Genomic DNA, 15,442 nt, shown 5'->3' on the forward strand with positions numbered 1-15,442 from the left:
CCATTCAAAAAGGACTTTCAAAATTAACTTTATCACCTATATGATACAAAGGACACTTCAGCCACTTTTCAAGAAAAATTAATTCCTTTAGGTGCTAACATTTTTGAACACAGACAGACCCATGCACCAGACTTCATTACATCTTTTACATAGCCATAGTAGCCATAGCCATATAGTAGCCATAATATAAATCTAATATATTGAATATCTGATATATTCAAATTTTTACAAGATAAAATTTCAGGGTTGGCAAGATGGCTCAGTGGGTAAAGCACTTGCCACCAAGCCTAACGATCTGGGTTCAATCCAAAGCCTCACATGGTAATAGAAGAGCATCAACTTCAACATGTTGTCCTCGGACTGTGCACATGCGTGCACACGCGCACGCACACATACAACACAGAAAACAGAGAGGGAGGAGATGAATTTAACAAAACACTTTCACAATGGACTATAACTTAATGAGATGCTTCCTACTCTGCAGATCATAAACGACTGTTAAAACAAACTGACTACAATGGATTTGAATGGTGGAAGGCTTCCTTTGATGCTGGTTTAATAGTCACACTCCATGATCTCTATTTCTATCATCTAGGTCAAGTAACAGAAACCGTAAGCAATGTGCTAGGGATAGTTTGGGGGTGTTTTGGAAGATGTTTTGGGACACAAATATTAAGACACTCCCTCCTATTTTTTATAGTCCAATGTAAGAGCAATAGATTATACTGATGGGATGTTTATGAAAACTTATATAGAGTGGTATACATTTTACATCTATGTTACAGAATTCTTAAATAGTGCCATCAAATGTGTTATTATTACCGTTACTGATCATTAGATTAAATAACTTTTCTATGGCTATGTCCTCAGAGCTATTAGATGGCAGAACTGGAACTACAGGCGCCAAGTGCCTGCTTTGGCATGATGTGTGCTGGACTTCAAGTAGGGCTAAACAGGAAAAACAGCCCTGCCTGTCCATCAGGGATGGACACTGAAGAAGCGTATCCCAGGCCTCCAAGGGTGGTATCAGAGCTGGATCTGCAGGAGATACTGCCAACGGAACAATCGATGAACAACCATCTCTTTGCTTTCTTTAAAAGCCCAGGAGACTCGTAGGTAAGTTCTGACTCACAGATTTCAGGCAGACAAGATCAGGCGCAGGAGGATCTCCTTTGGGGAGTTCCTTGGGAGGGACAAGTGCTAATGACCGTCCAACACAGTAGAGACTTGAGGACTCTAAACAACACGTTGTCTGGTGCCGTGGCTGACCGCCGAAGAGCAGATTGTCTCTGCTTTGAAGCATCCTAAATGGCTGGACTCAGGCCTGGATGTTTTGAACTTAAGAACTTTAGAACGATGCCTGATGGAAACACCAGATTCTTTCTTTAAAGTCAATTAACGACATCATCCAGATGCTGCCCAGCACTGGACATTCTTGTCACCGTGCTAAAAAATTGTAAATGCCAGAACCAAAATAATAACAAAAGTTTAGCTGCTGAGTATCTGGCTCCAGGCTTAGTCCTCTCGGCACTTAGTTTTCCAAATTTCACATCTGTATCTTTCTATGAATGGGTGACAGGCTGCCTGTTTGCTTGTCTGAGATAGGATTTTATGCAGTCCAGGATGCTCAGGCTCATTATGTGACTTAAGGATGACCTCAAACTCCCAATACTCCTCTCTCCCAAGTGCTGGGGTTACAGACATGCTCCACCCCATCTGCCTTTGTTTTGTTTTTAATTGGTACTTTCAAGAGAACAGGGCTTGATTTTTCTATCCCCGTCTCATCCCACCCCACCAAATCCTACTCAAGCTTAACAAAAAATTACGTATTTGTCCATATAAAGCTCAGCTAACTCAGTGTGCTTTCTCATTACACACTAGCACAGAAAGTCAACATCTGGTCCATGCTTGCAGAAGCCACATTAAATAATCCCTGTTAATTTTCAAGAAAATCTAAAGCCTGAGTAAAGACTTGAGAGGACACTGTCGCTCTCTCCTGACTTTTATCACAAATACTTACAAGACACAGCACTGAACATGTATTCATCTCTCTGTCCTTCCCCCACCCCTCGACAAGGATGTATGCACATGTAGGTGGAGGCCAGAGGTCAACCTCGGGGGTTAGTCCACAGACGCTGTTCAGCTTGTGTTTTAGGACAGGGTCTCTGCTGGCAAAGAGCTTACCAAATAGGCCAGGCTGTCACCGCCTCTCTAGAGCCAGGCTTATGCATGTGACAGCCACAGTCCAGCTCTCTCACAAGGGGCTTGAACTCAGGTGTAAGCACTTAGCCTGAGCTACATCCTTTTTCTTGAAAAAATTTGGATTCCAGAATTAAAACTTTTTTGTTGTTGTTGTTGTTTTCCCTCTGAGATAGGGTTTCTCTGTGTAGTCTTGGCTATCCTGGATTCGCTTTGTAAGCCAAGCTGGCCTCGAACTCACAGAGATTCACCTGCCTCTGCCTCCCGAGTGCTAGGATTACAGGTAACACCATGCCTAGCAAAGCTTTACTCTCAATACAAGACCTTTATAAATTTTAATAGATTAATTCCATCTCCTGTCTTCCCACTACTAATTTTTGGACTTTATTATCAAGGCTTTCTTTTCCATTATTTCTACTTTGTAATTACTTTAATTTCTTTTTCCGTTTTCATTTTATTAATATTTCTCCTTTGATTACAGACATATCCAACATTATTCCGACAGAATACAATTTTAGCCTCCTGTTTAAGTTTCCCCTATAGAAGGCAGTTATCATATTTTGAGGTCAAATGTCAGTCTAACTCCAACTCTTCAGACTGTTCCTACTAGAACAAATTTGCTAGCATTCAAACTTATTGAAGGCCACAAACTTGGCAATTAGCTCCCATTAACTGGGGTTACAAGGGCCTCACTGTAGCAGTTCTGCTAACTACATCCACGCCTTTCAGTTCGGGACAGGGCCGGCAAGCATCTCTAAGTCTGGGGTCATGAAACCATTAACCAACACATACATGAGAACACTACAGGGCATCCCATAAATACACATTAATCTTTTGATGTTGTATAAGCTAAAAATGAAAAAATGAAGTGATTGGTTTAATGCAGCTCTAATGGTGGTTTGCAGTGTGATTAGTTTATTGTGTAGATTAAAAGAAACAATTGTAAATAGCAACTCCTGATTTTCTCAGCAAAGAAGTGGGACTGACTAAGAAGCCACACAAACATGACACACAGGCTCAACACCTGTAGTGTCATCGTCTATTTGCAATGAGAAGGGCTTGCTTCCAAACTTGTTTATAAGCCTGGGAGCTGGTTTCTAACACTACCTTGCCATGTCTGTTCTTTTCCTAATAGAGAACCCAATCCTTACAAAGCAAGCAGACAACTACTCTAAAACTCCCAACGTCTCCTTTTGTGTGGCTGAAGGACAGTTTAAACCTTCTCCATGCTGCAGTGAAGGAGACAGGTACAGGATCTATCACTCACTGTAGCACTAGTCCTTAAGACTCGCAACTTCCCAAGAAAACACTTCACTCCTGGACTCCCTAAGGGACAACTCTGAGGCTGGTCTAGAAACCCAGATCATTTCTCATCACTATGCTCTACTAACTTTTGGACTTACTCTCCACGATGATTTATGCACAGGCTGTTTTGTAAACCTCAATGTCACATGCTCAATGTTCTTAAGAACTTCCGCACTGGGAGAGGAAAAAAATGGCTCAGCAGTTAAGAGTACTTGCTGTTCTTGTGGAGGACCTATGTTCAGTTGCCAGCATCCACAGCTCACAACCATCTGTAAGCCCAGTTCCAGGAAATCTAACTCCTGGCCTCTGAGAGCAGCAGGCACATGCATGGTGCACACACGTACTTGCAGGCAACACCCACACATAAAATATTAACAAAGATTTTAAAACCATTAATTTACTGTTTTTTAAAGTTAATTCTTTACGTTTGTTATTATCTTATGCACGTCTGCCCGTGAATGTGTGTTTGTGTGTGTGTGTGTGTGTGTGTGCGCACGCGTGCGTATGCCACAGCACGCATATGCAAAGTCACAGGACAATCTGCAGGAGTCACTTCTTCTCTTCCACTACGTGAGTTCTGGGGGTCAAAGTCAGGTGCTCAGGCCGGATGCCAAGCACTGTTAGTAGCTGAGCCATCTTGCTGACCCTCATTTATCCTTTTCTACACAAACATTTAATAAAAATTTATCCCGCTCAAGTAGATGCACTTTGTTTTCTTCTCAACTACAAGTGTCCCAAACACTGGATTTAGTGGCACAGCACTTTCAGGGAGCTAAAACATGCTTTTCTATAGCCAACCTGTGCCTAGCAATGCTCAGTCCTTGCATCTATTATTCAACATGGAATAAATCACAAGCACTCCTGAATAATTAGGCTTATTAATTATGTAGGGAAAACCAGGAGTACCTGGGAGAAGCTTTTCTTCTGTATCCACCTGAACTCTCAGAAGCTAAGAGGTGAAGTTACAATTCTGAGAGCTAGTTAGTCAACCAAGCTTTATCAAGTTAACAGCACACATGCAAGTTCTGAGACCTCTTCTAAGTTCCATAGCACAAGGCTCAAGCGACTGCTTTTCTCTTCCTACGCTGATAGTCACCACTGTGAACAAAGTCTGTCTGCAGGCTCATCTGTCACTCATCTGTCACTGTACAGTAATAATAGGAGCATCCTTCTTTGTGATGCGTCTTTTTATCTCAGAAAGAACACAGTCAAAGAGCCTTAATGGCTTTGACAGTATTACCAGTGTCTAAGGCAGCACATACTCAAAGACAGCTAATGGGCCCGACAGTATTGCACATGATCCAAGTCATCCTTACAGAAAATTTCTGCAGCTGCCATCTGAAGCAGCTAGCATAGGACAGCTTTTAAGAAATCCTATAAGAACTGAGCTTCCAGGGCTGGAGGGATGGCTTAGTGGTTAAGAGCACTGGCTGTTCTTCCAGAGGACCTGGGTTCAATTCTCAGCACCCACATGGCAGCTCTCAACTCTGTAAGTCCAGCTCCAGAGGACTCAGCATCCTCATATAGACATATATGCAGGCCACTAAAGCACCTGAAATAAAAATAAAGCCGAGCGTGGTGGAGCACACCTTTAATCCTAGCACTAGGGAGGCAGAGGCAGATGGATCTCTTGAGTTCAACGCTAGCCTGGTCTACAGAGCAAGTTCCTGGTCAACCACAGCTATTGCAGAGAAAAACTCTGTCTCAAAAAAACAAAATAGATAGATAGGTAGGTAGGTAGGTAGGCAAGTAGGTAGGTAGACAGACAGACAGATAGATAAGAAAATGTGGGTTCCCTTCAGTCCAACTTTGGCAAGAAACTAAATTCATTAAGTAGCCCTCAAATTATGGGTCCCACCTCTATTACAGAGACATCCCAGCTTACATCTCACAAGACTATGTTCCCACATTCTAAGCAGCATGGCTAACCACCAAGCTTTCTACTGCTCAAAAGGTGTGTGCATCTGTCTGTCTGTTTGAATGACTGTTACGTATTCCTATTTTCTAAAAGCCTGTCTGAATAACCATAAAGAAGCACTCATATCTGCCAAATTTCTAGATGGTACAGTTCTGTGAAAATGAAGCACTAGGGAGGGGGCGCCCTTGGAATGTAAAAGAAATAAAAATGAAAAAGTAAAAATATACAAAAGCAAAAAAAAAAAAAAAAAAAGGTGGAGGGAATACTAACAATCGCATTTTCCATTTGACCTTTTCTTGGACAGTTCTTAGAATTAGATGGCTACAGTTTATTATAAGAGTCCAGAGGAAGATTTCAAGTGGATTTAAAAAGATCATCATCATCATCATCATCATCATCAAGATAAGGTCTTACATGGTGGTCTGAACTGGCCTAGAACTTACTGTGTAGCCTAGGCTGGCCTCAAACTCACAGCTATCCTTTGTTTTACCCTTCTGAGCAACACCAGCATTGGGCATTTAGAAGATGCCTCCAAGCAGTCAGGACTGAAGCAAAGGTAGGAATGGGCACTAAGTGACCAGGGGAGTTAGATGCCAGGGCTAAGGAGCTACTGCAGGTTGGGCATAACCTGAAGGCAAGTGCAGTTGTGTGACAAGCTAAGAGTTGACACAGAGTAAGTAATGGCTGCAGCAAAAGCAAGACAGGGCTTAACCTGTAGCAACAGAAACTGCCAGGAATTGGAGAGAAGGCCCAGATGAGGCCAAAATGGCGGAGTGAAACCTGATATTAGAGATAGCCGCCTTCAGTATGAAGTCCCTTCATACAGACCAATTCCGGAATATGAGAGAATATGTCAGTATGGAAAGATTGCCAGATTTAGAATCAGAGTCTGCATTTTAGTTCTATTACCAGCTGCGACTCTAGGCAGGGTACAGAATTACTGTTTACATCAACCTCTTCATCTGTAAAGTGAGTTTGTCAATGGGTTTGCACTAAGTTTTATAAGAATTAGAAACTACCTGTGCAGCAATTAAACAAAACACTTGGCTAAACAGACAGTATATAGTAATAGCTTATTATTCTGTCAGTTACATTAATACAGATAATTCTTCTTACTCATGTAGTTTTTAATGGAAACATACACTACATTTTATATATATATGTATATATATATATCTGGTGGTGGTGGTGATGATGATAGAAAATTGTAGAGGCAAAAAAACCATGAGACTTAATTAGCTCATCTGTGTCTGGTAACATCTGACAGTTGAAAAGTTCAAGGTTGCTTATAAGAGGGAATTTGCAGTGTTACTCGGAACTCTGATGTTACACTTGCAAGTTGAATTTTAAGCCACACAAATCAGATAACCTAACCTTCCCCCTCCCTCCCTCTCATGCCTGCCTGCCTTCATTTATCACCAGCAGTGACTGCACCATCCTGGCAATCACTTAGTGAAGAGGCTTTAGGAAGTGATATAAACGTTCTGGTGGTTTCCGTAGGGCAGGAAGTGTCCTGAACACGAGAAAGAAGATGCACCTAAGTTGGGTGCATTACTTCACAACTGCATCTCCTCACTGTGGGTCGTCTGTAACTGTGTATCTCTCTATTATTCTTAGCCACGAACAACGCAGGAGAGAGATGGTCATCTCTGGCCTACAAATACAGGCAGTGAAGCCCAGCAGTCACTCCAGGTCACACACTGGGAAGTGGTACAGCTTGTCTCTGGACTGTACCAAATGCTGCCCCCTGTAACTTTTCTCCATTCTTTTTGCTAGTCCGGAAGGTATGTCTGCTCTTTAAATATGTATACTTGATAGTCTCACTCACAAAGCTCAGATTTCTTAAAAATAGTTTGCTTTTGAAATGGTTTTATGTTAATTTGTTAACTTCATAACTGTGGAAGATACTGTGAGAAATTAATCTCCTTAAATTAGCAGTTTTCATTATAGGAATTGATTTTAATGTTTCCATTATTTTATAGCTTTCGTGAAGAGACTTTAAATTGAAAATATATAACATCAATTACATTGGCAAACATTTCCTTTCAGGGACTAGTGAACTATTTACTTCACTGTCCTCAGAGATAAATTATTACCATAAGATGCTTTTATGATAGAAATTGCAAATGTGACTTCATTTTTTTTTTAAATTGGCACTTTTGCTTCTTAGAAGTTGAAAAAATTAGTTCTACATGAAATAAATGTACCTTATTATTAAAGGCCTCTGGTGCTTGGCATGTAACATGCCCAAATGGACCAACTATAGAAATCTAAAGGTAGGGTTTTATTAGCCAAGGTGGCATTTCTACCTCAGTAAGCAATTCAGTCAATGATGTCTTCAAAGTTTTACAGTCAAACTTTCTGGCATTAGTATTTATAACAAACAATCCTCAAAAATAATTTTCCAAGGTAGAAGTCAGTACCTAAACAGGCTGATTTGGGGTTTGGGTATGTGGTTAGTGGCACAGAGCTTGCCTAATACGTGTGGCCAAGGGAGAGGGAAAACGGGAATTAGCAGATGTGCTTGTACTGGCAGTCATGCGGGGAGAGCCTGCCCGGGAAAACAATCCGAGACATCATCCCTGAGTGAAACCACCTCACTTGTCATCTGGTGATACTGTTATTGTTCATGTCAAAAGTGGATTTACCGAGGAAGTGTAAGGACAAACAGAAGGAAACTAGTCCATCCTAGTTAAAGAAATAGGTGGTATTTTACGTGTTGGCTAGTCTGTTCATCTTATGACCATAACACTTACCAAGTGGCAAAGATGCAAGACGGTTTCCAGCCATGGAGAGCTCATTGAGGCTGGGAAGCTGGCAGAGATGGCGCGGCACACTCCATAGCCGATTGCGGTCCACAGTGAGGTACTGCAGAGAAAGGCACAGGTGAAGCCTCTCGGGTAAAGCTAGCAAACGATTGGTAGAAATGTCTAGTGTCTGCAGCTCCTTCAAATCGCCAACCTCTACAACCAAAATCAAAATTAAGATAAATCGCATTCTGATTAACTTCAAAGAATAATATAAAAAAAAATCGATACTGCTACAAGTTCAAGCAAATAAAATCAGTTCCTAGAGCTTTTCCCACAGACGTGATGCTGAAGCACAAAATTAGGGGTGAGACTGCAAACCATCCAGCCTTGGTAAGCCTCTTTGTCTTAGCCTGCCAGATTTGGGGAGAGGGTCTGCGCATGTGTGAACCCATGCTTACCCATGAGGGTATATATGGAGATCAGGAGTCTCATCCATCTGTTGCCACCTGAGATGCTGAGGCAGGGTCTCTCACTGAGCTGGTGATTACTCTCTCAGCTACTCTGGCTGGCCAGGGAGCCTCAGATTCTACCTTTCCTCACCCTGTCCAACCCATGATGGTTACAGATTGCACCACAGTACCTGGCTTATCTGTGGTTTATAGGGACCTGAATTCAGGTCTTCAGGCTTCCATAGCAAGTGTTTCACTTACTGAGCCACCTCCCCAGCTCTTGCCAGAGTTCCCTAAATACTGCAAAGTGTTGGTTTAAAGAAAGGGTGGGGGCACAGAGTGATTAACCTGGGCTAGAAGTCTGATACTGACAAATCCAAGTTCTTAGTCAGGTGAGAAAGGAGAAATTACTTCACGGTAGTGCTTCTGATACCTGTGTAGCTGACCCTCCAAGCAGATCAGAAGAAATTTACAGGCGGAGGGACCCACGTAAACACAGCAAAGCCAAGTGGAAGCAAAACCAAGTGGAAGACCCTTGTACTACGAAACAGGAAGTCTTGGTTCTACCTCCTATTTATTCCAGGTGTCCCCTTCTCATGGGCATCTGCAGTTGTCATCTGCTCTGAGGTGAATACAACCATGTTCTTGTCATATGTCAAGTCATTAATTGCTAAGTGAATACTGCTAAATTCTTTATAAGAAACTGAGTCCTTCTCAGGAAGAAATCACCATTTCAGGGAGAGGACATTTACTCTGTCCCAAGATGCCCTCTTCTGCTTGACGGTTCCACCTAAGCACTGGGAGGACAGGTCTACTACTTCCTCTTGACAGACACTTGGTATCAAAGTCTGCTGTGATGCTGCCTCACTGTGCCCCTTTCCCAGGCCATTTGCTTAGGTTGGGACTTGTGGCACCGCCCTGGGCACCTACACTTTGTTTAGGATGTGGATGAGCAGTACCACTTCTGCCAGATGGTCAAGTGTTGTGCTTTCACGGGAGCTTTCCTTACTGTCACTGGCCAGGAGCTGGCTACACCACAACTCTCAGATCACACTTGGCTCGGATCTGCTGGCAAGCTGAAGCTCGCACTTACATTTTTAAGACAGGAAAGCACAGGGGCTGGAGAGATGGCTCAGAATTTGGGGGCACTGAGTGCTCTTCCAGAGGACCCGGGTTCAATTCCCAGTACCACATGGCAGTTCATAACTATTTGTAACTCCAAGATCTGACACCCTCACACAGACATACATGCAGACAACACCAATGCACATAAAAATATAGTTTTTTTTTTAAAGATAGTGAACCACAACATCCAAATGGAGATTAAATTGTAGAAACCATGTGACCTACAGAGCTTAAATATGTTTATTACCTGGACATTCACAGAAAATGCTTTCTGTCTTTGCTACAGAATTATTGTTAGAAACGTTATTTAAATTGTTATTATTATTATAGTATGTACACATGTATTGCACTCAGAGGTCAGAGGGCAACTTCTGAGAGCTGATTCTCTCTACCACCACGTAGGTTCTTTCTGGGCATCTGACCCCCATCTTTAGGACTAGCCACGAGCGCATTTACCCTCTGGGCCATCTGTGTGGCCCTTGCAGCATTCGAAAGAGCCAACTTTTTTTTATATGAATGTATTATAGGGTCAAAATATATTGACTTCAAGTTATTTTTCTAACACTGACAAACTTGTCCTAGGATATTCATTATTTATTGTTTAAATTTTCCAAAAAAAAAAAAACCCAAACAAACTAAAATCTTCATTTGAAAACAGGTAGGCATGATTCTGTATGTAGCATGAGTCTCCATGGGAGTTTTGTTCCATTTGAACTTAACTGATGTGTAAAACATGGAACTCAAATTCACTCTTGTATGCTTACTCTTAGCGATGGTGTAGCTGATAAAGTCCATTTTCATATCTTTATCACAAAATAAAAGTACTGCTTATGTGGGCTATAATGATGAGGGAGTTAGTGGACCCATGTTTTCAAAGCGAATAGAAGGACAAGGAAAAAACAAAAACAACAGGAAAGAAACTTTTTGACCTAACTTTAGCAGTGACTATAAGAGTGACTGGACATCCATGGGGGCCGGGCGACAAGAGAATGTCACAGTAGGCAGTGCCCTTGGAACCACGGAACATACAGGAAACAAGGTGTGACAGAAGCCCAGAGGAAGGAAAGTCACACAAAGAGCTCAAGCTCTTTGGAAATTTTCCTGGGAATGGAGCCTGGAAAGGCTGAAAGGAAAGAGGATATTGCATTCCCAGCGGGGTGTGTGGTGTAATTGGAAGCTTCAGAAAAGCACAGACGTGAAAAAACTAAACACAGTGTGCCCATGCCCAGCAAGTACCCATAAACAATAAGAACAAAAAAGAAGGCCAAGGCAGAGGGCCACTGGAGCCATGGGTGACCACAAACACAGCGAGGCCCCGGCTCATCAGAGCTGAAGTCCTCTTTGGAGTCTCCAAGTAAGCATGCATAAAACACTGCAGTGGAAGAGAGCGTGCCTGAGAGGACAAGTATGTGTGCCACCATAAAACAGAAAAGATGAAGGAATTTGAGGACAACTCCAGAGACATTTGTTTTTGTTTCTTTGGTTTTTCAAGACAGGGTTTCTCTGTGTAGCCCTGGCTGTCCTGGACTTGCTTTGTAGATCAGGCTGGCCTTGAACTCACAGAGATCACCTGCCTCTGCTTCCCGAGTGCTGGGATCAAAGGCGTGCACCAGCACATCTGGCTCAAAAATCCAGAGACATTTAAAGGAAAGCAGACAAACTTGACTGGGTAGGTAAACAGCAAAGTATGAGAAAGTCAAGTGTAAGCCTCTACCTCCCTCTAGAGCAGGGGAAGGGGGTGTCTCAGCTTCTCAGTGCTGTAGCCTTCAGTACAGCTCCTCAGGCTGCGCAGCCCCCAACCATAACATCACTTCATTGCTACTTCATAACTAATTCTGCTACTCTTGTGAATCGTGATGTAAATATCTGATATGCAGAATAGCTGATATTACCCGCAGAGGGGTCCTGGCCCACAGGTTGAGAACCATTGCTCTAGACCATTATTCAAAATATGGGAATGCATATTTTGAATATGCACGCAAATTTTGTTTTGCTAGGAAAGAGTATACTAATAGAAATTACTAAAGATGAACCACGCTGACCTCACTTGACATCTCAGGCACTAGAGTAGGTACCTTGTTTTTAATGCACGGGGGAATGATCTGGTTTGACCATATGCTGTGTCCTTACGCAGGTCTTACGTTCCAAAGGACTGAAACCATACAAAGTAAGTGCCCCGATCAAATGAGGTTAAAGCACAAGGAAAAGCTTCACAGTACATGTGAAAAGTCAGATGAACCAGTGACATACAGATAATGGGAACTACATGATCAGAAAGTAACAAAGAGACAAAGATCGACAGAACTTCAGATACCTGTAGGATGGAAAGCTACTACAAACACACTTGCTACCCTAAATACGAAGAGAATCAGGAAAAGGGGACAGAAGAGGTTTCAAAATGGTGGTTAAATTTTACTCTAAAGATCCAAAAAGTTAAAAAAAAAACAAAAACAAAAACAAAAACAAAAAAAAAAACCAAGAACACAAAGAGATTTACACTGACACTCAGGTGCCATGAAAGACAGCTGTTAGAGACAAAGACCTGTGGGGTTCGTGGTATCAAGACACATAACACATAGAAGCCAACTCAGTGATTGAAACTGCGCACTGGAAGTGTGGGCTGGAGAGATGGCTCAGAGGGTGACGGCACACGCTGAGGAAGCCCAATAGCCTGAGCCCAATCTCGGCTCAGCCCACACCGTGGCACACACGGAAGACCCTGCCTCTTACACTCTCCATCACCTCACCCCTCACACACCACACACACAGATAAGCTTAAAAACAAACAAACAAACAAACAAACAAACTGTGAGTTACATAGACTATTAATAGCAAAATGATGGATGCAAATAACAACCACATAAATAACTATATTAAGTGTAAACTGAGCCTGGCACAGTGCCATTCACCTTTAATCCCACTATTTTGGAGACAGAGGCAGGTGAATCTCTAAATTCAAGGCAAGCCTGGTCTACAAAGCAAATTCTAGGACAGCCAGAGCTACAAAAAGAAACCTGTCTTGAAAAACAAAACAAAACAAAAAAAAGAAATCGACTAAAAACCCAATTAGATGCGAAAGGATGCTAGACTAACTTTTAAAAATATATGATAACTGTAAAAAAAAAAAAAAACACCACACTTTATATTCAAAGACATAACTAGGTTTTTAAATCAAAGGAGGAAAAGTGCAGCAGGCAAACAGTAACAAGAGAAACAAGGCTATTCTTTCACAGACAGACAGACAGGAGGGTGTGTATTACTGTAAGAGAAAGAATTATTTCATGATTGCTAAATGGTCAGTCACTCAGGAAGAAACAAAAATTTCAAGTATATACATACGTAATAAAGCTCAAAATGAAGGGACCAAATGACTACATTGATGAGAAGAAAAGTAGCATTTCAACAACGACAAGAGGAGTATTTCACCAGCCTACCGTAACCAGCTAACAGCAACAGGCCCTAGGAATGGTTAGCATACAGTCACTCAAGCTATGTGATCAAGCAAGCTGACTCCTGGCACCTTAGAACCCACACCAGAAACCACCCTGGTTTTTAGCACACGGTGCATTACCCAGAGTTAACCATATGCTGCACCATTAAGTAGGTCTCATGTTTATAAGGACTGAAATCACACAAAGGATGAATTCTGATCAAATAGGGATTAAAGGCGAAGTACACAGAAGAAAGAAGTCTGGGGAATCCCCCAAACACTTGAGAATGAAGTAACATGTTTCTAAATAACCAATAAATGAAGAAATTGAAAAGAAAATTAGAAAATGTTTTGAGCAAATGAAAACAATCAAAATAAAATGCCCAAACTGACGGGATGCAGGCGAGGTGTGGTGGACGGAAGCTGAAGCTTGGCGGCTCTCACCAGAAAGCTCCAGATGTGACTTTGAAGCTGTTAGTATTTTGGAACACAACCTGCTCCTGGGTTACCCAGTAACTTATGATGTCATCATGTGTCACCGGCCAGGTGGCCACACCTGGAAGGTGTGGTTACCTTGCCCCTTAAAGGGCCAACCCTAACACGTGGTCTCTCTCTCTTACTCTCCTACTCTCCTCTCTTACTTTCTCTCTCTCTTCATGTCCTGCTCCCCCCTCCCTCCATACCCTCCTAATAAACCTCTTGCAGAGAATAGCCTCATGCTTTTTATAACTAACATTGGTGCATTGGCGAGGACAGGGCTCTCCTAGGAAAGCTAAGAACCCTTTCGGACTCCAGACAGAATGGTTACAACCGATTTTCTCTGCTCTATGCCCCAAAACCGAACCCCAGCATAAAGCATCAGGTTGCTCCAGTGTGCGGACCCCCTGGGGCCATGGCTGCGCAGCTGTGCTGCTCTCTCCAGCTGAGGAGACACAGTGGCTGCGTCTGGACCCTTCAGCCCCAGCAAAATGGAGTGTTTGGTAGGCACTGTACCCGGGTCCCCTGGGGGGGTAAGTGAAAGGGACTGTGCATGTTTGCTATTCCGGTGCCAACCCTGAGAGATTCACGCCTTGCTAAAATCAACTTTAAATGCTTGGCACTGCTCTGGGTAGGACAGTTCTAAAAAACCAGCACAGTAGGGGAACTTTTAAATCTCCCGCCATATTGACCCTGGGAGGAACTGGGTATAACTATAGCTTAAACACTGACTTAATGTAGCACAATGCCATCTTTGGTTTGGGCAAACAGGCCCTGCCTCCCGAGTGCCCTGCCATCTTGCCATGCGCTCCCCTGCCCCCACCAAGCCTCGTTCTGGCTCTGTCTTGCTATGCGCCGCCCCCCAAACTGCTTTCGTTTTGCTTCTTCCTCGTTTCACTTCTAGTCCTGTGCTTTCTTCTAGGAGGCTGTTTCCAAGCTTAAAAAAAATCTTCCTGATTTCTGTACACTTTACTCTTTACACTTATATTTTAAATTCTTTATCTAATGCTTTATATAATTTTCTCATTGGGTTTGCATTTATAAGTCTTAATCATAATTAACTGTTTATCTTATCTTTTAGACTAGGCCACAACAATGAGCCTCATTTCAAGTTGGTATGGATTTTTATAAAAATTCAAAGTTACATTTTACTATCTTATGATTCAACCCTGCTTCAAATAAATTTTATATAATAATAAAATTTCAAAGTTATAAATATTTATTCAAATTAAGTTGGTTTATGTGTTGCTCAAATATAATTTTAAGATTGCTTTATACTGTTCTGCTCAGGGGTTCATTATTACATACAAATTGTTTACCAATATTCTAAATTAAGTTCTATTAATTTTAGAGGTATTTATTTATGTTAATACTGGGTCAATTTGCTACGTCTCTACTATCAACAGGTTAAAATATGCTTGGTTAATTTTAAAATTGGTTTATACTGTTCTGTTAAATTGTTGGTTTTAAACTTATAGCTCAAGGGTTCGTTATTATGTACAAGCTGTTTACCAATATTCTAAATTAAGATCTATTAATTTTAAAAAACATATTTGTATTAAAACTGGGTCAATTTACTGTATTTCTGCTATCAAAAGGTTAATATAAGCTTGGTCTTGTCCTTTTAAAAATGTTGTTATTAATCTGTAGTATAGCCCTACACTATTATAAGCTATAAACTTTTATATACCAAATCATACAAAAACTCTTGTGCTCACTTTTATAAATTATATTCATGACTTTTGAGGTTCTAACTTAGAAAGGACAAAACCTAAAGTCCTTATATTTA

At 41.7% G+C, this 15,442-nt stretch overlaps 1 protein-coding gene across 4 annotated transcripts in view; it reads right to left on the reverse strand.

Annotated features, from left to right (window-relative positions):
* Window positions 1–15,442, reverse strand: part of Lrrc28 (leucine rich repeat containing 28) — a 121,143-nt gene that overhangs the window by 35,951 nt on the left and 69,750 nt on the right. For 3 of the 4 annotated variants that reach the window (XM_060367314.1, XM_060367313.1, XM_060367312.1), the window contains one exon: window positions 8,179–8,385. The exons of the other annotated variant lie outside the window; for it this stretch is intronic. In XM_060367314.1, coding sequence (XP_060223297.1) covers window positions 8,179–8,385 — 207 coding nt within the window. The remainder of the gene's footprint in view (window positions 1–8,178; window positions 8,386–15,442) is intronic. 4 annotated transcript variants of the gene reach the window in all.

The sequence above is a fragment of the Meriones unguiculatus genome, chromosome 14 (genome assembly GCF_030254825.1).
Source record: "Meriones unguiculatus strain TT.TT164.6M chromosome 14, Bangor_MerUng_6.1, whole genome shotgun sequence".
NCBI lineage: Eukaryota > Metazoa > Chordata > Mammalia > Rodentia > Muridae > Meriones > Meriones unguiculatus.